At 41.8% G+C, this 25,764-nt stretch overlaps 2 protein-coding genes across 7 annotated transcripts in view; one reads left to right on the top strand and one right to left on the bottom strand.

The window, feature by feature from the left end:
- Window positions 1-229: 229 nt before the first annotated feature.
- On the bottom strand, window positions 230-7,876 carry LOC130291668 (uncharacterized). The gene is made up of 8 exons (XM_056540746.1): window positions 7,745-7,876; window positions 4,717-4,833; window positions 4,559-4,626; window positions 3,859-3,936; window positions 2,274-2,323; window positions 2,056-2,197; window positions 1,891-1,977; window positions 230-586 (listed from the first exon to the last, which is right to left on the bottom strand). The coding sequence occupies exons 4-8, from the start codon at window positions 3,916-3,918 to the stop codon at window positions 269-271; spliced, it is 657 nt and encodes a 218-aa protein (XP_056396721.1). The 5' UTR covers window positions 3,919-3,936; window positions 4,559-4,626; window positions 4,717-4,833; window positions 7,745-7,876; the 3' UTR covers window positions 230-268.
- Window positions 3,898-25,764, top strand: part of RTN2 (reticulon 2) — a 57,619-nt gene continuing 35,752 nt past the window's right edge. The window contains exon 1 of one of the 6 annotated variants that reach the window (XM_056540730.1): window positions 3,898-3,954. Coding sequence is in view for 2 of the 6 variants with exons in the window: in XM_056540725.1 (XP_056396700.1) it covers window positions 7,771-7,984 (214 nt within the window). In the remaining 4 variants the exon portion in view is untranslated. Of the gene's footprint in view, window positions 3,955-4,588; window positions 4,650-6,530; window positions 6,551-7,745; window positions 8,031-25,764 lie in introns of those variants that run through there. The other 5 variants (XM_056540729.1, XM_056540731.1, XM_056540725.1 and 2 more) reach the window with 5 other exon arrangements.

Below are 25,764 nucleotides of genomic sequence, written 5' to 3'. Positions count from 1 at the left end.
TTCAATAGCTGGAGGCTCCCTGCTCGGTAAACACATATACAGGCTGTAATAAATAAATGGGTGGAGGTGAGTTCCTGTGGGTAGGTGTACAGGAAAACACCTTACACAGATGGCAGGTAGGAAAAGTCCTATAGGGACCCCTGGTGGCTGGTCTGGTGAACTGCACCTGACTGAACAGTGTGTATACTGGAACCTCTATGTGTTCAGAAGAAATGACAAAACCTTCCTTATATCAAAACATGAAAAACTTTATTAGAGTTCAGCAGATTCATTGTGGTGTGAGGCGGAGGAGCTGAGCTTCCCCTGGCTCCAGCAGTACCATGTCCTGGAACACTTGACCTAGGTTGCGCCCCCCTTTGGTTGACAGAATTAACCTCGCTGAGGCAGAAAAGTAAGGTAGATGCAGAGACACATTGAGAGATTGATCTGGACCACTGATGGCAACTAGAAGTGCAGAACAGCCCCAGGATGACACAGCGCTATAGAAGGAGCCATTAGATGTAGGCTGCACCCAACCGGCGTAAAGGGCGGGGTTCTGGAAACGCTGGAAGAGCAGAGAGCGGAGCCAAGTGGGCGGAGCCAGTGACTGTAGAGAAACTAAATTATTATCCTGAAGACTAAAAACTTAACAGCAATAATACTGCCTCCTATGTACAAGAATATAACTACTATAATACTGCCTCCTATGTACAAGAATATAACTACTATAATACTGCTCCTATATACAAGAATATAACTACTATAATACTGCTCCTATATACAAGAATATAACTACTATAATACTGCCTCCTATATACAAGAATATAACTACTATAATACTGCCTCCTATGTACAAGAATATAACTACTATAATACTGCTCCTATATACAAGAATATAACTACTATAATACTGCCCCTATATACAAGAATATAACTACTATAATACTGCCTCCTATATACAAGAATATAACTACTATAATACTGCCTCCTATATACAAGAATATAACTACTATAATACTGCCTCCTATATACAAGAATATAACTACTATAATACTGCTCCTATATACAAGAATATAACTACTATAATACTGCCTCCTGTATACAAGAATATAACTACTATAATACTGCCCCTATATACAAGAATACAACTACTATAATACTGCCCCCTATATACAAGAATATAACTATTATAATACTGCTCCTATATACGGGAATATAACTACTATAATACTGCCTCCTATATACAAGAATATAACTACTATAATACTGCCCCCTATGTACAAGAATATAACTACACTAATACTGTCTCCTATATACAAGAATATATCTACTATAATACTGCTCCTATATACAAGAATATAACTACTATAATACTGCCTCCTATATACAAGAATATAACTACTATAATACTGCTCCTATATACAAGAATATATCTACTATAATACTGCCTCCTATATACAAGAATATAACTACTATAATACTGCTCCTATATACAAGAATATAACTACTATAATACTGCTCCTATATACAAGAATATAACTACTATAATACTGCTCCTATATACAAGAATATAACTACTATAATACTGCTCCTATATACAAGAATATAACTACTATAATACTGCTCCTATATACAAGAATATAACTACTATAATACTGCCCCTATATACAAGAATACAACTACTATAATACTGCCCCCTATATACAAGAATATAACTACTATAATACTGCTCCTATATACAAGCATATAACTGCTATAATATTGCCTCATGTACGAGTTATTTGTGATACCGTCCTCTGTATCTAAGCCATTACTATATTCTCAGGACCTCTCGGCTCTGTATTCATGTGTATTCCTGGTATGCAGTGAGTTGACCTTTGGTTTGGGTTGTGTGACCCTGGGGTTACTCACCTGGTTCAGGGACAACATAACAGTTCCGGGCAGGGTGACAGCCTGGAATTGTCTCAGTCCCAGAGTGTCCATGTCACCAACATCCACCTGCGGAGGGTACAGTGTTATTTATAAAACATACACATCACCTCCTGCTCCCCCATCTTCCTGCTCTTAACCCCTCACCTTCCAGGCCACGTTCTTCATTTCCGCTCCCACAGCGACATTTTGCAGGTTCCATTCAGGAATAGAACAGGTGCGCAGAAGGTTTGACTTATTTTTGGGGATATCCTCATCATCACATAGCCAGTCAGGAAGCAGGATCAGCCTAGGTAGAGACGTTTGTTAGAGTTGTCATCTCTTGTATTTTTTATTACTTAGTTTAGTGATTACGAGTTTGTTACCGTTCCTCCCCGCTGATCGTCTCTACTTCATCCAGGAGTATCTGAGACACCTGTAAAAAAACGACGACGTGCTGTGATCACTCACCGCACTGTAAGTATCCATACTGCCCCCAACAAAGTCACCGATGCTTTATGCAGCCCCCTGGGATTATTGTTGTGTATCCTGCAATTACATTTAGTGTCCATTAGATGGCGGACTGTATTAACAAATTAACTGAGCAGTGACTAAATCTGGGGAAGGAGGAGTCTTTGTACACGTGCTTGTGGCCATCTTGTGTTTTTTTTTTTTTTTTCAATTGCTGCAGAGCCAGATGAGAGAGGACACAGAGTACGCAGCTAACCGGGATCTGGCCCCAAGAGTGCTGCAGCAGCTGAGAAGAATCTCCTAGCAAGTAGCAGGGATCCAGAGATGGTTACAGGAAAGCTGGGTTGATCCTAATACAGCCTATGTAAGGGTAAACCTGAAGTATTCTTGCATGCCCCACAATAGGGCACCATGAATTCACATAGCGATAAAAAAATAAAAAGACCTTAAAAGGGGTACTCCGCCACTAGACGTCTCATCCTCTATCCAAAAGGATAGGGGATAATATGTCTGATCGTGGGGGGGGGGGGGGGGGATCACCCCCGCGATCTCAGCTGATGCACCCCAGACATCTGGTGCACGGAACGAACTTTGCTATGTATCGGATTACTGGCGATGCGGAGGCTTGTGACGTCACTGCCACGCCCTGCTCACGACGTCACCCATGCCTCCTCAATGCAAGTCTATGTGAGGGGGCGTCACTCCCATAGACTTTCATTGAGGGGGTGTGGCCTCCGGCACTGCACCCGACACTCTAAACAAACACCGGGTGCAGCAGGGAGATCGCGGGGGGGGTCCCGTGCGATCAGACCTCTTATCCCCTATCCTTTGGATAGAGGAAAAGATGTCTTGGGACAGAGTACCCCTTTAAGATCAGTTTGTGGACCTTTGGAGAGTTTCAGCCTACTCCAAGTAACAGTGTGGAGCAGGACTTTGTATGGTCCCCATCTATTTAGTGTGCACAAACTGAAGGTACCCAATGGCCACTAAGGTGAAGATTACGGTGAGCTGCAGGCGTGTGAGACACAAAATATATATATATATATATATATATATATATATATATATATATATATATATATATATATATATATATATATATATATATATATATATATATATATATATATATATATATATATACACATATACACACACACACTGCATTTTTCTGATTTTGTGTTGTGCATGGTTGTTTTTTCTTTATTTAATACAAAGTTTCAAGTTAGCTTTGGGTCAGTCCAATTAATCGTTCAGAGATGTTCCCAACGGGACCCCAAACACCCATACCCTGGATGCTCCATTGGGTGGAGGCACTGCTGCAGGTATGTATCCCAGATAGTGGTGGCTCAGGATTGGCCTGCCAAGTGCAGAGAAGGGTAGGGGACCCCAGGAATAAAGGCGGACACCCCTAAAATCCTGTTACACACATAAGAGTGACACGATGATCAGGGGCCCGTAATAGGGAGTGTTGATGGTTCCCCTCATTTCCCCTCTCACCATCATTACAGTTTCTTTCTGTCCTCCCAACAGCTGGAACCCAGACGCTCCATCGGCCATCCATCCCCGTGCTGCGTCCTGCACAAGAAGATTCTGGTTAGTTAACTTTAGGAGTAGCTGAGGGGTCTCCAGCTGTTGCAAAACTACAACTCCCAGCATGTTGGACTATATATATTAATACAGGTCAATGTTTCCCAACCAGGGGTGCCTCCAGCTGTTGCAAAACTACAACTCCCAGCATGTTGGACTATATCGTATAGGTCAGTTTTTCACAACCAGGGGTGCCTACAGCTGTTGCAAAACTACAACTCCCAGCATGCCCAGACAGCCGTTGGCTGTCTGGGCATGCTGGGAGTTGTAGTTTTGCAACATCTTGAGGGACACAGTTTGGAGACCACTGGTCTAGGGCATAAAGGGGACCATGTTTCCTCAGTACAAGTGAACACGTGTCCCGACCTTTGTGGGCTTGTGTGAGTTGAACTTTCGCAACAGCTGGAGGTCCACAGTTTGTTGACCACTTGTCTATATGTACACTCAGTTTTCTCCACAGCAGATGTGGAGCCTGCAGACCATCACCCCCAGGTACAGAACTTTACGTTACATCCCCACTGCATCTCCAAACCTCTCCTGCAGGCTGTATGACATCATATCGTACAATGATGTCATAGATCTAATAATCCAGTATAAGACTCGTCATCACCTTCAGCCCCCGGAGCAGAGTCCCGTTATACTCCTCCAGTACCTGGACCTCAAGGATGATGTGGACACCTGGAAACATGAGGGACAGAGAGGTGGTCAGGACTCGGGGGGGGGGGGGGGGTCATCAGTGAGGTCATACAGAACATCACGTCCACCTACCATATTGCTTCCCCTCCGTCACTAGAGCTCGCAGACCGGGGGTCTTCACCTCCTCCTGGGCGAAGACCACCCCCCCGCACCCCAGGGAAGAGGACTCCTGTATCCTTTTTGTTACATCTGTAGGAGAAAAGAATGAATGGGGGGGGGGGGGGGGTTAGTCAGATGCCTCCTGCTGGCTCCCAGCTCTATCTGTATACTGCTGCTATCTCTATGGTATCAGGATATATAGTAGGTATACACTTCCTCTCCAGCGCTATCTGTATACTGCTGCTCTCTATGGAATCAGGATAGTTATACACCTCCCCTCCAGCGCTTGCTCTGGTATCAGGATATATAGTAGTCTCAGTCTCTCTCTCACACAGTCTCAGAGTCTCTCTCTCACACACAGTCTCAGTCTCTCTCTCACACACAGTCTCAGTCTCTCTCTCACACACAGTCTCAGTCTCTCTCTCACACACAGTCTCAGTCTCTCTCTCACACACAGTCTCAGTCTCTCTCTCACACACAGTCTCAGTCTCTCTCTCACACACAGTCTCAGTCTCTCTATCTATCTCTCTCTCTCATATAGTAGGCATACACTTCCTCTCCAGCTCTCTGTATACTGCTGCTGTCTCTATGGAATCAGGATATATGGTTGTTATACATCTCCCCTCCAGCTCTCTCTGAGATCAGGATATATAGTAGGTATACACTTCCCCTCTAGCTCTATCTGTATACTGCTGCTATCTCTATGCGATCAGGAGAATTTTTTTTTTTTTTATAATATATATATATATATATATATATATATATATATATATATATATATATATATATATATATATATATATATATATATATATATATATAGTCCCATTTTATTTATTTATAATTTTTTTGTGAGTTTTGTTTTTAGCACAATGTTTGCTGCAATTTTGGGATATTTTACTGCAATTATGCAAAGCACAGTACAATTATTTTTTTTTTTCCTTTGCCACAAGTTTGGAAAATCAAAGCCAGAACAGCCAAATTAAAGTAAAAAAATATGTAGAAAAACTCAACGTGTGAGCACAGCCTACAGACTTCAAATCATCATAAAATAGGTAATAAGTCAAATCACATTCTCATCCTAAATTTAAAAAGGGGTACTCCCATGGAAAACTTTTAAACATTTTTTTTAAATCAACTGGTGCCAGAAAAAAAAAAAAAATCTTAATCCTTCCAGTACTTTTCAGGGGCTATATACTACAGAGGAAATGTTTTACTTATTAGATTTCTCTGATGTTATGACCACAGTGCTCTCTGCTGACATCTCTGTCCATTTTAGGAACTGTCCAGAGCAGGAGAAAATCCCCATAGCAAACATATGCTGCTCTGGACAGTTCCTAAAATGGACAGAGATGTCAGCAGAGCGCACTGTGGTCATGACAGAGAAATCTAAAAAGTAAACCATTTCCTCTGTAGTATATAGCCCCTAAAAAAAAGTACTGGACGGATTAAGATTTGTTTAATAGAAGTCATTTACAAATCCGTTTAATTTTCAGGCACCAGTTGATTTAAAAAAATAAAAAATAAAAAGTTTTCATGGGAGTACCCCTTTAAAGGTGGGGAAAAAATAAAATAAAATTTGAATAAGAAAAGGCACCAAAACTGCACAAAATGTGAACTAACCCTAATTCACTTAGTCTAGTCTGTTCACTTGGGGCAGCTTCAACACCAGCAGCCTAATTCGATGACCAGGTGCAGTGATCAGACTCTAACCCCTCTCTGCAAAGCCAGATGATTCATGAGAAATGTAGGCAGCATTAGGAAATCATTCCAGAGAAACCCGTGCCTGCCACATCAGATATAACAGGTAAGCACTAGGCATGCACAAGAATCTCTACATTATTCTTCAGTAATAGCCTATGGTGCAAAAAAAAAAACAGATGCAAGATTCCTGACTGAATGTCCCTTTTCGCCAAAGCAACTAGATGACCACAAGTGCTAGCGGCATCTGCCCTGGTGCCAAAGGAGCCATGTACTGATGGCATCAGCTGCCTAAGCAGGGACACCTGGGGTTAACAACATATGGCAGTGTTTCCCAACCAGTGTGCCTCAAGCTGTTGCAAAACTACAACTCCCAGCATGCCCGGACAGCCTTTGGCTGTCCGGGCATGCTGGGAGTTGTAGTTTTGCAACAGCTGGAGGCACACTGGTTGGGAAACACTGACAGAGCAAACACAATCATACACACACACAAACACCTAAAATGTCGCCTCATCCCTGTCTGCTGGGAGTTGTAGTTTTGCAACAGCTGGAGGCACACTGGTTGGGAAACACTGACAGAGCAAACACAATCATACACACACACAAACACACCTAAAATGTCGCCTCATCCCTGTCTGCTGGGAGTTGTAGTTTTGCAACAGCTGGAGGCACCCTGGTTGCAAAACACTGACAGAGCAAACACAATCGTACACACACATCTAAAATGTCGCCTCATCCGAGTCTGCTGGGAGTTGTAGTTTCACAAATTTACGGACACTGGGGGAAGAGTTATCAAAACCTGCGCAGAGTTAAAGGTTGAACAGTTGCCCGTAGCAACCAGATTCTCTCATTTTTGAAGAGCCCTCTGGTAAAATGAAAGAAGCGATCTGATTGGTTGCTATGGGCAAGAGCTAAAGGTTGAACAGTTGCCTGTAGCAACCAGTTTCTTTCATTTTTGAAGAGCCCTCTGGTAAAATGAAAGAAGCAATCTGATTGGTTGCTATGGGCAAGAGCTAAAGGTTGAACAGTTGCCCGTAGCAACCAGATTCTCTCATTTTTGAAGAGCCCTCTGGTAAAATGAAAGAAGCGATCTGATTGGTTGCTATGGGCAAGAGCTAAAGGTTGAACAGTTGCCCGTAGCAACCAGATTCTCTCATTTTTGAAGAGCCCTCTGGTAAAATGAAAGAAGCAATCTGATTGGTTGCTATGGGCAACTGCACCACTCTTCCCCCCTACACATATCACCGCCTGCCATCTTGAACCCATCTTACACGTTCTCCTACATGTTCACATAACTCACCCGTCCGGGGTCCTGTGTGGCGGCAGATGACTTTACGTTGGTACCAAGCGCTGGGTGGAGGCGGCTTATACGCTTGGACGAGAAGAATGGTGGCAAAGCTGGCGAGCACCGCAAAGGACAAAAAGAAGAGGACCAACAGCGCCCTGCGCACGCGTACCCAGAAAATGGCATCCTGCTGGCTCCTCTGCGACCCCAGGAGAGGTCTGGACTCCATGTCTCCTCCTGCGGCGTCTCCTCCTGGTAGATCTTATACTCTGCTATTTGCTGACCAGAAAGTCACTGGCAGGTGTGAAGAGAGAAGTGCCACATTCTACAGCCCCCGTCACACGCCAAAACACCCCACCCCAAACCCAACCAAGCTCAGCACCGTCTATAGTGGAGGCCATAATCCCGACATGTAGGGGTTAAATGTGAGTGCAGGTGAAAGTGCAGTAATGACCACCTGGAGGTGGGTGGGGGATAGGGCCTCCATTGCTGCATGGCCTTATGGGAATTCTGATCATTTTTTAGGGTGCGTTCACACTACGTAATTCCCGCAGAATTCCGCCCAGTGAATTTTAAGGGTACGTTCACACGAGCGGATTTTCACAGCGTATTTCACTGCGGATCCGCTGGTGAAGGTCTGCTCTATGCTGTCTTTACATGTGCCTGCTCGTAGTGGCAATACGCCCCTACAAGCAGACACACTGCGATGTGCGAGTCGCAGTACAGTGACCCCCCCCCCCCCGACATACGATAATTTCAACATACAATGGCCTCTCAGAGGCAGCATCAACATACGATGCTTTTGTATGTCGGGGCCTTCGCATAAACGGCAGCGCAGACTGCTTCAGCTGCCACCGGATAGCCGTTTACGGTGCCCCGTATGGTCCGCTGACGATCACTTACCTGTCCTCGGGGCTCTTAGCTGTCCTCTTCACGATCCCCTGCATCGCTGGCGCTCCCCTTCGTCGTCATCACATCGCCGCGCACGCCGTCCCGTCATCCAATAGGAGCGTAGTGACGTGATGACGGCGACAGAGAGCGAGGATCCTGGGGAAGCAGAGATGCCCGGAGCGTCGGGGACACCCCGGGGACGCGGACAGCGATGGAGGGCGACATCCAGGGCAGCGGTCACGAGCGGTGACGGTCCGGAGCGGCGGGGACAGGTGAGTATGACTTCCCATTCTTTCCATTGCACGGATCCCTCAACATGCGATGGTTTCAACAAACGATGGTTCATTTGGAACGGATTACCATTGTATGTTGAGGGACCACTGTATACTCGCACATCGCGGGAGCTCTCTGCCTAGCTCAGAGCAGGGAGAGTGGCCGCGCACATCACTGCATGGTGACTGGTCGTTGTGGCGTATTGCCGCTACGAGCAGGCACATGTAAAGACAGCATAGAGCGGGCCTTCTACAGCGGATAAAATGTGCTGTAAATCCGCTCGTGTGAACGTACCCTAATGTGCGTTCACATTGCGGAATCTCCGCTCGCTGAATTCACCGCCACCGAAATTACTTAGGCGCTAGGGCCGCGGGGCACTGAGCCGTCACCATTGACGGCTATGCAGTGCCCGCAGAATCCGCGCAAAGAATGAACAAATAATTGTCCGCCGCTGAAATTCCGCAGTGTGAACGGGTCTCGGGGAGAACCATTCACACCAATGTTAAGTTCACACCGCGGAATTCCGCTAAGGGTGCAGTCACACATACAGGATCCTGCGCAGATTTGATGCGCAGGATTTGTAACTGCTGATTGGAAGCTGTGCTCAGTCATTTAGTTTAGGGTGGGTTCACACCACGTTTTTCAAGTACGGTTCCCGTATATGTTTTCATTATAGAAAACGTATGGAACCGCATTGAAAACCGTATACATAGACAAACAATTGAAAACCGTTTGCATCCGGTTGCGTACGGTTTGTTTGCAATATGGTTTGTTGACCACGATTTTGTCTCCGGGTTAAAAACTGTATTGCAACCACATACGTTTTAAAAAAAAACATGGATGTCAATGGGAAACGCACATGTATAAAGTTCCATATGGGAAACCTTATACGGTTTTTACTTTGCACATGTGCATTTGAATCCTAAAATTAAAAATTTGAAAAATGTTTTAGTTTCAATTAAATTTAAAAAAAATGTATGTTTAAAAAAAATAAATTAAAAATGGATGGAACTGTATGCACTATTATACGGATTAAAAACGGATACAGTTTACTTTTTCCCATATGTTTCCATATTGTTCCATTCGGGGTTTTTTTTTTTTTTTGCAGACGGTTTTCTTTAGAAAAACTGATTGAAAACAGTATGGCAAAAACGTGGCCTTACATTGAAATCTGTAGCAGAAAATCCTGTGCATCAAATCTGCGTACATGTGAACGTACCCTAAAGGGGTATTCCGGTGAAAAACTATTTTTTTCATATCAAGTTAAACCGATTTGTAAATTACTTCTATTAAAAAATCTTAATCCTTCCACTACTTATCAGCTGCTGAAGTTGAGCTGTCAGGAACTGTCCAGATTAGGAGCAAATCCCCATAGCAAACCTCTCCTGCTCTGGACAGTTCCTGAGACAGACAGAGGTGTCAGCAGAGAACACTGTGGTCAGACAGAAAAGAACAACTCAATTTCAGCAGCTGATAAGTACTGGTAGGATTAAGTTTTTTTTTACTAGAAGTAAATTACAAATCTGTTTAACTTTCTGGAGCTAGTTGATATGGAAAAAAAAAGTTTTTTTCATGGAATACCCCTTTAACAACATGTTCATTCTTTGAGCGGAATTCCGCCAATACTGCTTAGCCATCAATGGTGACAGCGCAGTGCCGCGCGGTCCTACCCCCGAAGAATTTTGGCGGCGGCTGCCAGGCTGAATCTCCGCTCGCTGAATTCCACGAGCGTAGATTCAGCGAGATATCCGCAGTGTGAACGCACCCTTATGGTGACATAGGACAATCATGTATGTAGAAGACCTGAAGCGGGTGCAGAGATGGTGACCATGGTGGGTTACACAACCCTAAAGTTGCCACTTTTCTTGAAAAAGCATACCAGCCATGCTAATTTGCATAATTAATTATATATGCGTGACATCACAGGATACACACATGTGGGGAAAATTTTGTCCCATTCTGCCCCCTATAACTTTTTTCTCCTTATACGGGGATGTCTGAGGGTAATTTTTTGCACCCCAATCTGTAGTTTTTAACAGGACCATTTTTGTTTTGACGGGACTTTTTGATCGCTTTTTTTTTAAATTAAATTCAGGAGTTGATACAGCCTGTGGCTCAGCAGCTGCCCCAAAAGAAAACTACAACTCCCAGCATAGGTCGGGTGCCTCCAGCTGTTGCAAAACTACAACTCTCAGCATGTTGGACTATATAGTAGTATGTAGTATAGATCAGTGGTTCTCAACAGGGGTGCCTCCAGCTGTTGCAAAACTTCAACTCCCAGCATGTTGGACTATGCTAGTATATAGTATAGATCAGTGTTTTCCAACCAGGGGTGCCTCCAGCTGTTGCTGGAAGAGCAGTGAGACAATGGAACTCTCTGATATTGTCAGTTTGATGACAGGATGATTGTCTAGTGGTGTGGAGTCAGTGTGACGGTATTATGGTATAGGGGTGCGGAGTCAGTGTGACGGTATTATGGTATAGGGGTGCGGAGTCAGTGTGACGGTATTATGGTATAGGGGTGCGGAGTCAGTGTGACGGTATTATGGTATAGGGGTGCGGAGTCAGTGTGACGGTATTATGGTATAGGGGTGCGGAGTCAGTGTGACGGTATTATGGTATAGGGGTGCGGAGTCAGTGTGACGGTATATGGTATAGGAGTGTGGAGTCAGTGTGACGGTATATGGTATAGGAGTGTGGAGTCAGTGTGACGGTATATGGTATAGGGGTGTGGAGTCAGTGTGACTGTATTATGGTATAGGGGTGCGGAGTCAGTGTGACGGTATATGGTATAGGAGTGTGGAGTCAGTGTGACGGTATATGGTATAGGAGTGTGGAGTCAGTGTGACGGTATATGGTATAGGGGTGTGGAGTCAGTGTGACGGTATTATGGTATAGGGGTGCGGAGTCAGTGTGACGGTATATGGTATAGGAGTGTGGAGTCAGTGTGACGGTATATGGTATAGGAGTGTGGAGTCAGTGTGACGGTATATGGTATAGGAGTGTGGAGTCAGTGTGACGGTATATGGTATAGGGGTGTGGAGTCAGTGTGACTGTATTATGGTATAGGGGTGCGGAGTCAGTGTGACGGTATATGGTATAGGAGTGTGGAGTCAGTGTGACGGTATTATGGTATAGGGGTGCGGAGTCAGTGTGACGGTATATAGTATAGGATGTGGAGTCAGTGTGACGGTATTATGGTATAGGAGTGTGGAGTCAGTGTGACAGTATATGGTATAGGAGTGTGGAGTCAGTGTCACGGTATATGGTGTAGGAGTGTGGAGTCAGTGTCACGGTATATGGTGTAGGAGTGTGGAGTCAGTGTCACGGTATTATGGTAGAGGGGTGTGGAGTCAGTGTGACGGTATATGGTATAGGGGTGCGGAGTCAGTGTGACGGTATATGATATAGGAGTGTGGAGTCAGTGTGACGGTATATGGTATAGGAGTGTGGAGTCAGTGTGACGGTATATGGTATAGGAGTGTGGAGTCAGTGTGACGGTATTTGGTATAGGAGTGTGGAGTCAGTGTGACGGTATTATGTTATAGGGGTGTGGAGTCAGTGTGACGGTATATGGTGTAGGAGTGTGGAGTCAGTGCGACGGTATATGGTGTAGGAGTGTGGAGTCAGTGTGACGGTATATGGTGTAGGAGTGTGGAGTCAGTGTGACGATATATAGTATAGGAGTGTGGAGTCAGTGTCACGGTATATGGTGTAGGAGTGTGGAGTCAGTGTCACGGTATTATGGTAGAGGGGTGTGGAGTCAGTGTGACGGTATATGGTATAGGAGTGTGGAGTCAGTGTGACGGTATTATGGTAGAGGGGTGTGGAGTCAGTGTGACGGTATTATGGTATAGGGGTGCGGAGTCAGTGTGACGGTATATGGTATAGGAGTGTGGAGTCAGTGTGACGGTATTATGGTATAGGGGTGTGGAGTCAGTGTGACGGTATATGGTGTAGGAGTGTGGAGTCAGTATGACGGTATATGGTATAGGAGTGTGGAGTCAGTGTGACGGTATTATGGTATAGGGGTGCGGAGTCAGTGTGACGGTATATGGTATAGGAGTGCGGAGTCAGTGTGACGGTATATGGTGTAGGAGTGTGGAGTCAGTGTGACGGTATATGGTGTAGGAGTGTGGAGTCAGTGTGACGGTATATGGTATAGGAGTGTGGAGTCAGTGTGACGGTATATGGTATAGGAGTGTGGAGTCAGTGTCACGGTATATAGTATAGGAGTGTGGAGTCAGTGTGACGGTATATGGTATAGGAGTGTGGAGTCAGTGTCACGGTATATAGTATAGGAGTGTGGAGTCAGTGTGACGGTATATGGTATAGGAGTGTGGAGTCAGTGTGACGGTATATGGTATAGGAGTTTGGAGTCAGTGTGACGGTATTATGGTATAGGAGTGTGGAGTCAGTGTGACGGTACATGGTATAGGGGTGTGGAGTCAGTGTGACGGTATATGGTATAGGAGTGTGGAGTCAGTGTGACGGTATATGGTGTAGGAGTGTGGAGTCAGTGTGACGGTATATGGTATAGGAGTGTGGAGTCAGTGTGACGGTATATGGTATAGGAGTTTGGAGTCAGTGTGACGGTATTATGGTATAGGAGTGTGGAGTCAGTGTGACGGTACATGGTATAGGAGTGTGGAGTCAGTGTGACGGTATTATGGTATAGGGGTGTGGAGTCAGTGTGACGGTATATGGTATAGGAGTGTGGAGTCAGTGTGACGGGATTATGAGATAGTGATGTGGAGTCAGTTTGTTAACAGGATGATGATCTAGCAGTGTGAAGTCATTTTGATTACAGTATTATGGTATAGTAGTATGGAGCCAGTTTTATGATGGATATAGAGTATAGCAGTGGGGAGTTGGTTTGATAAGATAATTATTGTATAGTGGTGAAGAGTCGGTTAGACGACAGGATGATGGTATAGAAATGTGGAGTCGGTTTGATGATAATATTATTGTATAGCAGAGTGGAGTTGGTGTGATGATGGTATTATTGTATAGCGGTGTGGAGTCGGTTTGATGATGGTATTATTGTATAGCAGAGTGGAGTTGGTTTGATGATGGTATCATTGTATAGCGGTGTGGAGTTGGTTTGATGATGATATTATTGTATAGCGGTGTGGAGTTGGTTTGATGATGATATTATTGTATAGCAGAGTGGAGTTGGTTTGATGATGGTATCATTGTATAGCGGTGTGGAGTTGGTTTGATGATGATATTATTGTATAGCAGAGTGGAGTTGGTTTGATGATGATATTATTGTATAGCAGAGTGGAGTTGGTTTGATGATGGTATTATTGTATAGCAGGGTGGAGTCGGTTTGATGATGGTATTATTGTATAGCAGAGTGGAGTTGGTTTGATGATGGTATTATTGTATAGCGGTGTGGAGTTGGTTTGATGATGATATTATTGTATAGCAGAGTGGAGTTGGTTTGATGACGGTTGTATTGTATTTTCGGTGTGGAGTCGGTTTGATGATGATCTTATTGTATAGCAGAGTGGAGTTGGTTTGATGATGATCTTATTGTATAGCAGAGTGGAGTTGGTGTGATGATGGTATTATTGTATAGCAGAGTGGAGTCGGTTTGATGATGGTATTATTGTATAGCAGAGTGGAGTTGGTTTGATGATGATCTTAATGTATAGCAGAGTGGAGTTGGTGTGATGATGGTATTATTGTATAGCGGTGTGGAGTTGGTTTGATGACGGTATTATTGTATAGCAGAGTGGAGTCGGTTTGATGATGGTATTATTGTATAGTAGAGTGGAGTCGGTATGATGACGGAATTATTATATAGCAGAGTGGAGTTGGTTTGATGATGGTATTATTGTATAGCAGAGTGGAGTCGGTTTGATGATGGTATTATTGTATAGCAGAGTGGAGTTGGTTTGATGATGATCTTATTGTATAGCAGAGTGGAGTTGGTTTGATGATGGTATTATTGTATAGCAGAGTGGAGTTGGTTTGATGATGATCTTAATGTATAGCAGAGTGGAGTTGGTTTGATGACGGTATTATTGTATAGCAGAGTGGAGTCGGTTTGATGATGGTATTATTGTATAGTAGAGTGGAGTCGGTTTGATGATGGTATTATTGTATAGCAGAGTGGAGTCGGTTTGATGATGGTATTATATAGCGGTGTGGAGTTGGTTTGATGATGGTATTATTGTATAGCAGAGTGGATTCGGTGTGATGATGATATTATTGTATAGCAGAGTGGAGTTGGTATGATGATGGTATTATTGTATAGCAGAGTGGAGTTGGTTTGATGACGGTATTATTGTATAGCAGAGTGGAGTCGGTTTGATGATGGTATTATTGTATAGTAGAGTGGAGTCGGTATGATGACGGAATTATTATATAGCAGAGTGGAGTTGGTTTGATGATGATATTATTGTATAGCAGAGTGGAGTTGGTTTGATGATGATATTATTGTATAGCGGTGTGGAGTCGGTTGGATCATGGTATTATTGTATAGCGGTGCGGAGTTGGTCTGATGATGGTATTATTGTATAGCAGTGTGGTATCGGTACGATGACGGTATTATTGTATAGCAGAGTGGAGTCGGTTTGATGACGGTATTATTGTATAGCAGAGTGGAGTTGGTTTGATGATGGTATTATTGTATAGCAGAGTGGAGTTGGTTTGATGATGATATTATTGTATAGCGGAGTGGAGTCTGTTTGATGATGGTATTATTGTATAGCAGAGTGGAGTTGGTTTGATGATGATCTTAATGTATAGCAGAGTGTAGTTGGTGTGATGATGGTATTATTGTATAGCAGAGTGGAGTCGGTTTGATGATGGTATTATTGTATAGTAGAGTGGAGTCGGTTTGATGATGGTATTATTGTATAGCAGAGTGGATTCGGTGTGATGATGATATTATTGTATAGCAGAGTGGAGTTGGTTTGATGATGGTATTATTGTATAGCAGAGTGGAGTCAGTATGATGACGGTATTATTGTATAGCAGAGTGGATTCGGTTTGATGATGGTATTATTGTATAGCAGAGTGGAGTTGGTTTGATGATGATATTATTGTATAGCAGAGTGGAGTTGGTTTGATGATGATATTATTGTATAGCAGAGTGGAGTCGGTATGATGACGGTATTATTGTATAGCAGAGTGGATTCGGTTTGATGATGGTATTATTGTATAGCAGAGTGGATTCGGTTTGATGATGGTATTATTGTATAGCAGAGTGGAGTTGGTTTGATGATGGTATTATTGTATAGCAGAGTGGAGTCGGTTTGATGAGGATATTATTGTATAGCGGTGTGGAATCGGTATGATGATGGTATTATTGTATAGCAGAGTGGAGTTGGTTTGATGATGGTATTATTGTATAGCAGAGTGGAGTTGGTTTGATGATAATATTATTGTATAGCAGAGTGGATTCGGTTTGATGATGGTATTATTATATAGCAGAGTGGAGTTGGTATGATGATGGTATTATTGTATAGCGGTGTGGAGTCGGTTTGATGATATTATTATATAGCAGTGTGGAATCGGTATGATGATGGTATTATTGTATAGCAGAGTGGAGTCGGTTTGATGATGGTATTATTGTATAGCAGAGTGGAGTCGGTGGATCATGGTATTATTGTATAGCAGAGTGGAGTTGGTATGATGATGGTATTATTATATAGCAGAGTGGAGTTGGTTTGATGACGGTATTATTGTATAGCAGAGTGGAGTCGGTTTGATGATGGTATTATTGTATAGCGGTGTGGAGTCGGTTTGATGATGGTATTATTGTATAGCAGAGTGGAGTCGGTTTGATGATGGTATTATTGTATAGCAGAGTGGAGTGGGTTTGATGATGGTATTATTGTATAGCGGTGTGGAGTCGGTTTGATGATGGTATTATTATATAGCGGTGTGGAGTTGGTTTGATGACGGTATTATTGTATAGCAGAGTGGAGTTGGTTTGATGACGGTATTATTGTATAGAGGTGTGGAGTTGGTTTGATGATGGTATTATTGTATAGTGGTGTGGAGTCGGTTTGATGATGGTATTATTGTATAGCAGAGTGGAGTGGGTTTGATGATGGTATTATTGTATAGCGGTGTGGTATCGGTATGATGATGGTATTATTATATAGCGGTGTGGAGTTGGTTTGATGACGGTATTATTGTATAGAGGTGTGGAGTTGGTTTGATGATGGTATTATTGTATAGCGGTGTGGAGTAGGTTTGATGATGGTATTATTGTATAGCGGTGTGGAGTTGGTATGATGTTGGTATTATTGTATAGCAGAGTGGAGTCGGTTTGATGATGGTATTATTGTATAGCAGTGTGGAGTTGGTTTGATGATGGTATTATTGTATAGCAGAGTGGAGTTGGTTTGATGATGGTATTATTATATAGCGGTGTAGAGTCGGTTTGATGACGGTATTATTGTATAGCAGAGTGGAGTTGGTTTGATGACGGTATTATTATATAGCAGAGTGGAGTTGGTTTGATGATGGTATTATTATATAGCGGTGTAGAGTCGGTTTGATGACGGTATTATTGTATAGCAGAGTGGAGTTGGTTTGATGACGGTATTATTATATAGCAGAGTGGAGTTGGTTTGATGATGGTATTATTGTATAGCGGTGTGGAACCGGTTTGATGATGGTATTATTGTATAGCAGAGTGGAGTTGGTTTGATGATGGTATTATTGTATGGCAGAGTGGAGTCGGTGGATCATGGTATTATTGTATAGCAGAGTGGAGTTGGTTTGATGATGGTATTGTATAGCGGTGTGGAGTCGGTTTGATGATGGTATTATTGTATAGCAGAGTGGAGTCGGTTTGATGATGGTATTATTGTATAGCAGAGTGGAGTTGGAATGATAATGGTATTATTGTATAGCAGTGTGGAGTCGGTTTGATGGCGGTATTATTGTATAGCGGTGTGGAGTTGGTTTGCTGACGGTATTATTGTATAGCGGTGTAGAGTCGGTTTGATGACGGTATTATTATATAGCAGTGTGGAGTTGGTTTGATGATGGTATTATTGTATAGCAGAGTGGAGTTGGTTTGATGATGGTATTATTGTATAGCAGAGTGGAGTTGGTATGATGTTGGTATTATTGTATAGCAGAGTGGAGTCGGTTTGATGATGGTATTATTGTATAGCAGAGTGGAGTCGGTTTGATGATGGTATTATTGTATAGCAGAGTGGAGTTGGCGTGATGATGGTATTATTGTATAGCAGAGTGGAGTTGGTATGATGTTGGTATTATTGTATAGCAGAGTGGAGTCGGTTTGATGATGGTATTATTGTATAGCAGTGTGGAGTTGGTTTGATGATGGTATTATTATATAGCAGTGTGGAGTTGGTATGATGATGGTATTATTATATAGCGGTGTAGAGTCGGTTTGATGACGGTATTATTGTATAGCAGAGTGGAGTTGGTTTGATGATGGTATTATTGTATAGCAGAGTGGAGTCGGTTTGATGGTATTATTGTATAGCAGAGTGGAGTCGGTTTGATGATGGTATTTTTGTATAGCAGAGTGGAGTCGGTTTGATGATAGTATTTTTGTATAGCAGAGTGGAGTCGGTTTGATGATGGTATTATTGTATAGCAGAGTGGAGTCGGTTTGATGATGGTATTATTATATAGTGGTGTGGAGTCGGTTTGATGATGGTATTTTTGTATAGCAGAGTGGAGTCGGTTTGATGATGGTATTTTTGTATAGCAGAGTGGAGTCGGTTTGATGATGGTATTTTTGTATAGCAGAGTGGAGTCGGTTTGATGATGGTATTTTTGTATAGCAGAGTGGAGTCGGTTTGATGACGGTATTATTGTATAGCAGAGTGGAGTTGGTTTGATGATGGTATTATTGTATAGCAGAGTGGAGTTGGTTTGATGATGGTATTATTGTATAGCAGAGTGGAGTTGGTATGATGATGGTATTATTGTATAGCGGAGTGGAGTCAGTTTGATGGTATTATTGTATAGCAGAGTGGAGTCGGTTTGATGATGGTATTATTGTATAGCAGTGTGGAGTTGGTTTGATAATGGTATTTTTGTATAGCAGAGTGGAGTCAGCATGATGACGGTATTATTGTATAGCAGAGTGGAGTTGGTTTGATGATGGTATTATTGTATAGCAGAGTGGAGTTGGTATGATGATGGTATTATTGTATAGCAGAGTGGAGTCGGTTTGATGGTATTATTGTATAGCAGAGTGGAGTCGGTTTGATGATGGTATTATTGTATAGCAGTGTGGAGTTGGTTTGATGATGGTATTTTTGTATAGCAGAGTGGAGTCGGTTTGATGGTATTATTGTATAGCAGTGTGGAGTCGGTTTGATGATGGTATTATTGTATAGTGGTGTGGAGTTGGTATGATGATGATATTATTGTATAGCAGAGTGGAGTCGGTTTGATGATGGTATTATTGTATAGTGGTGTGGAGTTGGTATGATGATGATATTATTGTATAGCAGAGTGGAGTCGGTTTGATGATGGTATTATTGTATAGCAGGGTGGAGTTGGTTTGATGATGGTATTATTGTATAGCAGAGTGGAGTTGGTATGATGTTGGTATTATTGTATAGCAGAGTGGAGTCGGTTTGATGATGGTATTATTGTATAGCAGAGTGGAGTCGGTTTGATGATGGTATTATTGTATAGCAGTGTGGAGTTGGTTTGATGATGGTATTATTATATAGCAGAGTGGAGTTGGTATGATGATGGTATTATTATATAGCGGTGTAGAGTCGGTTTGATGACGGTATTATTGTATAGCAGAGTGGAGTTGGTTTGATGATGGTATTATTGTATAGCAGAGTGGAGTCGGTTTGATGGTATTATTGTATAGCAGAGTGGAGTCGGTTTGATGATGGTATTATTGTATAGCAGTGTGGAGTCGGTTTGATGATGGTATTATTATATAGCGGTGTGGAGTCGGTTTGATGACGGTATTATTGTATAGCAGAGTGGAGTTGGTTTGATGATGGTATTATTGTATAGCAGAGTGGAGTTGGTTTGATGATGGTATTATTGTATAGCAGAGTGGAGTCGGTTTGATGATGGTATTATTATATAGCGGTGTGGAGTCGGTTTGATGACGGTATTATTGTATAGCAGAGTGGAGTTGGTTTGATGATGGTATTATTGTATAGCAGAGTGGAGTTGGTTTGATGATGGTATTATTGTATAGCAGAGTGGAGTTGGTATGATGATGGTATTATTGTATAGCGGAGTGGAGTCGGTTTGATGGTATTATTGTATAGCAGAGTGGAGTCGGTTTGATGATGGTATTATTGTATAGCAGTGTGGAGTTGGTTTGATAATGGTATTTTTGTATAGCAGAGTGGAGTCGGTTTGATGATGGTATTATTGTATAGCGGTGTGGAGTCAGTATGATGACGGTATTATTGTATAGCAGAGTGGAGTTGGTTTGATGATGGTATTATTGTATAGCAGAGTGGAGTTGGTATGATGATGGTATTATTGTATAGCAGAGTGGAGTCGGTTTGATGGTATTATTGTATAGCAGAGTGGAGTCGGTTTGATGATGGTATTATTGTATAGCAGTGTGGAGTTGGTTTGATGATGGTATTTTTGTATAGCAGAGTGGAGTCGGTTTGATGGTATTATTGTATAGCAGTGTGGAGTCGGTTTGATGATGGTATTATTGTATAGCAGAGTGGAGTCGGTTTGATGATGGTATTATTGTATAGCAGAGTGGAGTTGGTTTGATGATGGTATTATTATATAGCAGAGTGGAGTTGGTTTGATGACGGTATTATTGTATAGCAGAGTGGAGTCGGTTTGATGATGGTATTATTGTATAGCGGAGTGGAGTCGGTTTGATGATGGTATTAGTGTATGGCAGAGTGGAGTCGGTTTGATGATGGTATTATTGTATAGCGGAGTGGAGTCGGTTTGATGATGGTATTAGTGTATAGTAGAGTGGAGTCGGTTTGATGATGGTATTATTGTATAGCAGAGTGGAGTTGGTTTGATGATGGTATTATTGTATAGCGGTGTGGAGTTGGTTTGATGATGGTATTATTGTATAGCGGTGTGGAGTTGGTTTGATGATATTATTGTATAGCAGAGTGGAGTTGGTTTGATGATGATATTATTGTATAGCGGTGTGGAGTCGGTTTGATGATGGTATTATTGTATAGCAGAGTGGAGTTGGTTTGATGATGGTATTATTGTATAGCGGTGTGGAATCGGTATGATGATGGTATTATTGTATAGCAGAGTGGAGTCGGTTTGATGATGGTATTATTGTATAGCGGTGTGGAGTTGGTTTGATGATGATATTATTGTATAGCGGTGTGGAATCGGTTTGATGATGGTATTATTGTATAGCAGAGTGGAGTTGGTTTGATGATGGTATTATTGTATAGCGGTGTGGAATCGGTATGATGATGGTATTATTGTATAGCAGAGTGGAGTCGGTGGATCATGGTATTATTGTATAGCGGTGTGGAGTTGGTTTGATGACGGTATTATTGTATAGCAGAGTGGAGTCGGTTTGATGACGGTATTATTGTATAGCAGAGTGGAATCGGTTTGATGATGGTATTATTGTATAGCAGAGTGGAGTTGGTTTGATGATGGTCTTATTATATAGCGGTGTGGAGTTGGTTTGATGACGGTATTATTATATAGCGGTGTGGAGTCGGTTTGATGATGTTATTATTGTATAGCAGAGTGGAGTTGGTTTGATGATGGTATTATTGTATAGCGGTGTGGAGTTGGTTTGATGACGGTATTATTATATAGCGGTGTGGAGTTGGTGTGATGATGATATTATTGTATAGTGGTGTGGAGTTGGTTTGATGGTGGTATTATTGTATAGCAGAGTGGAGTTGGTTTGATGATGGTATTGTTGTATAGCGGTGTGGAGTTGGTTTGATGATGGTATTATTGTATAGCAGAGTGGAGTTGGTTTGATGATGATATTATTGTATAGCGGTGTGGAGTCGGTTTGATGATGGTATTATTGTATAGCAGAGTGGAGTTGGTTTGATGATGATATTATTGTATAGCAGTGTGGAGTCGGTTTGATGACGATATTATTGTATAGCAGAGTGGAGTCGGTTTGATGATGATATTATTGTATAGCAGAGTGGAGTCGGTTTGATGATGGTATTATTGTATAGCAGAGTGGAGTTGGTATGATGATGGTATTATTGTATAGCGGTGTGGATTTGGTATGATGATGGTATTATTATATAGCGGTGTGGAGTCGGTTTGATGACGGTATTATTGTATAGCAGAGTGGAGTCGGTTTGATGATGGTATTATTGTATAGCAGTGTGGAGTTGGTTTGATGACGGTATTATTGTATAGCAGAGTGGAGTCGGTTTGATGATGGTATTATTGTATAGCAGTGTGGAGTTGGTTTGATGATGGTATTATTGTATAGCAGAGTGGAGTTGGTTTGGTGATGGTATTATTATATAGCGGTGTGGTATCGGTATGATGATGGTATTATTATATAGCGGTGTGGAGTTGGTTTGATGATGGTATTATTGTATAGCGGTGTGGAGTTGGTTTGATGATGGTATTATTGTATAGCGGTGTGGAGTCGGTTTGATGACGGTATTATTGTATAGCGGTGTGGAGTTGGTTTGATGATGGTATTATTGTATAGCGGTGTGGAATCGGTTTGATGATAATATTATTATATAGCGGTGTGGAGTCGGTTTGATGATGGTATTATTGTATAGCAGAGTGGAGTTGGTTTGATGATGGTATTATTGTATAGCAGGGTGGAGTCGGTTTGATGATGGTATTATTGTATAGCAGAGTGGAGTTGGTTTGATGATGGTATTATTGTATAGCAGAGTGGAGTTGGTTTGATGATGGTATTATTGTATAGCAGAGTGGAGTTGGTTTGATGATGATATTATTGTATAGCAGTGTGGAGTTGGTTTGATGATGATATTATTGTATAGCAGAGTGGAGTCGGTTTGATGATGGTATTATTGTATAGCAGAGTGGAGTTTGTTTGATGATGATATTATTGTATAGCAGAGTGGAGTTGGTATGATGATGGTATTATTATATAGCAGTGTGGAGTTGGTTTGATGATGGTATTATTGTATAGCAGTGTGGAGTCGGTTTGATGATGGTATTATTGTATAGCAGAGTGGAGTTGGTTTGATGATGGTATTATTGTATAGCGGTGTGGAGTCAGTATGATGACGGTATTATTGTATAGCAGAGTGGAGTTGGTGTGATGATGGTATTATTGTATAGCAGAGTGGAGTTGGTTTGATGATGGTATTATTGTATAGCGGTGTGGAGTTGGTTTGATGATGGTATTATTGTATAGCAGAGTGGAGTTGGTATGATGATGGTATTATTGTATAGCGGTGTGGAGTCGGTTTGATGACGGTATTATTATATAGCAGAGTGGAGTTGGTGTGATGATGGTATTATTGTATAGCAGAGTGGAGTTGGAATGATGATGGTATTATTGTATAGCAGATTGGAGTCGGTTTGATGATGGTATTATTGTATAGCAGAGTGGAGTTGGTATGATGATGGTATTATTGTACAGCAGAGTGGAGTTGGTATCATGATGGTATTATTGTATAGCGGTGTGGAGTCGGTTTGATGATGGTATTATTGTATAGCAGAGTGGAGTTGGTTTGATGATGGTATTATTGTATAGCAGAGTGGAGTTGGTTTGATGATGGTATTATTATATAGCGGTGTGGAGTTGGTTTGATGACGGTATTATTGTATAGCAGTGTGGAGTCGGTTTGATGATGGTATTATTATATAGCGGTGTGGAGTTGGTTTGATGATGATCTTATTGTATAGCAGAGTGGAGTTGGTATGATGATGGTATTATTGTATAGCAGAGTGGAGTTGGTGTGATGATGGTATTATTGTATAGCAGAGTGGAGTTGGTTTGATGATGGTATTATTGTATAGCAGAGTGGAGTTGGTTTGATGATGGTATTATTGTATAGCAGAGTGGAGTTGGTTTGATGATGATATTATTGTAGAGCGGTGTGGAGTCAGTATGATGACGGTATTATTGTATAGCAGAGTGGAGTTGGTGTGATGATGGCATTATTGTATAGCAGAGTGGAGTTGGTTTGATGATGGTATTATTGTATAGCAGAGTGGAGTTGGTTTGATGATGATATTATTGTATAGCAGAGTGGAGTCGGTTTGATGACGGTATTATTGTATAGCGGTGTGGAGTTGGTTTGATGATGGTATTATTGTATAGCAGAGTGGAGTTGGTTTGATGATGGTATTATTGTATAACAGAGTGGAGTCGGTTTGATGATGGTATTATTGTACAGCAGAGTGGAGTTGGTTTGATGATGGTATTGTATAGCGGTGTGGAGTCGGTATGATGACGGCATTATTGTATAGCAGAGTGGAGTTGGTTTGATGATGGTATTATTGTATAGCAGAGTGGAGTTGGTTTGATGATGATATTATTGTATAGCGGTGTGGAATCGGTATGATGATGATATTATTGTATAGCAGAGTGGAGTCGGTTTGATGACGGCATTATTGTATAGCAGAGTGGAGTTGGTTTGATGATGGTATTATTGTATAGCAGAGTGGAGTTGGTTTGATGATGATATTATTGTATAGCGGTGTGGAGTTGGTTTGATGACGGTATTATTGTATAGCAGAGTGGAGTTGGTTTGATGACGGTATTATTGTATAGCAGAGTGGAGTCGGTTTGATGATGGTATTATTGTATAGCAGAGTGGAGTTGGTTTGATGATGGTATTATTGTATAGTAGAGTGGAGTTGGTGTGATGATGGTATTATTGTATAGCAGAGTGGAGTTGGTTTGATGATGTTATTATTGTATAGCAGAGTGGAGTTGGTTTGATGATGGTATTATTGTATAGCGGTGTGGAGTCAGTATGATGACGGTATTATTGTATAGCAGAGTGGAGTTGGTGTGATGATGGTATTATTGTATAGCAGAGTGGAGTTGGTGTGATGATGGTATTATTGTATAGCAGAGTGGAGTTGGTTTGATGATGGTATTATTGTATAGCAGAGTGGAGTTGGTGTGATGATGGTATTATTGTATAGCGGTGTGGAGTCGGTTTGATGATGGTATTATTGTATAGCAGAGTGGAGTCAGTATGATGACGGTATTATTGTATAGCAGAGTGGAGTTTGTTTGATGGTATTATTGTATAGCAGAGTGGAGTTTGTTTGATGATGGTATTATTGTATAGCAGAGTGGAGTCAGTTTGATGATGGTATTATGGTATAGCAGAGTGGAGTCAGTATGATGACGGTATTATTGTATAGCAGAGTGGAGTCGGTTTGATGATGGTATTATTGTATAGCAGAGTGGAGTTGGTGTGATGATGGTATTATTGTATAGCGGTGTGGAGTCGGTTTGATGATGGTATTATTGTATAGCAGAGTGGAGTCAGTATGATGACGGTAATATTGTATAGCAGAGTGGAGTCGGTTTGATGATGGTATTATTGTATAGCAGAGTGGAGTTGGTTTGATGATGGTATTATTGTATAGCGGTGTGGAGTTGGTATGATGATATTATTGTATAGCGGTGTGGAATCGGTATGATGATGGTATTATTGTATAGCAGAGTGGAGTCGGTATGATGATGGTATTATTGTATAGCAGAGTGGAGTTGGTTTGATGATGGTATTATTGTATAGCAGAGTGGAGTTGGTTTGATGATGATATTATTGTATAGCGGTGTGGAGTTGGTTTGATGATATTATTGTATAGCGGTGTGGAGTTGGTTTGATGACGGTATTATTATATAGCGGTGTGGAGTTGGTTTGATGATGATATTATTGTATAGCAGAGTGGAGTTGGTTTGATGATGGTATTATTGTATAGCAGAGTGGAGTCGG

The sequence above is a fragment of the Hyla sarda genome, chromosome 9 (assembly GCF_029499605.1).
Source record: "Hyla sarda isolate aHylSar1 chromosome 9, aHylSar1.hap1, whole genome shotgun sequence".
In the NCBI taxonomy this organism is placed as follows: domain Eukaryota; kingdom Metazoa; phylum Chordata; class Amphibia; order Anura; family Hylidae; genus Hyla; species Hyla sarda.
Note: the sequence above shows the minus strand (reverse complement) of the source record. Positions and strands in the feature narration are given on the sequence as shown.

Bases quoted from the DNA above. Each gene is read 5' to 3' on its own strand.
- LOC130291668 (XM_056540746.1), bottom strand. From the start codon at position 3,918: ATGGCCGATGGAGCGTCTGGGTTCCAGCTGTTGGGAGGACAGAAAGAA. The intron at 2,198-2,273 runs GTAACAAACTCG...GTCTCTACCTAG, and splicing joins ACGATCAGCGGGGAGGAACG to GCTGATCCTGCTTCCTGACT. The intron at 587-1,890 runs GTGAGTAACCCC...GTTTCTCTACAG, and splicing joins TTATGTTGTCCCTGAACCAG to TCACTGGCTCCGCCCACTTG.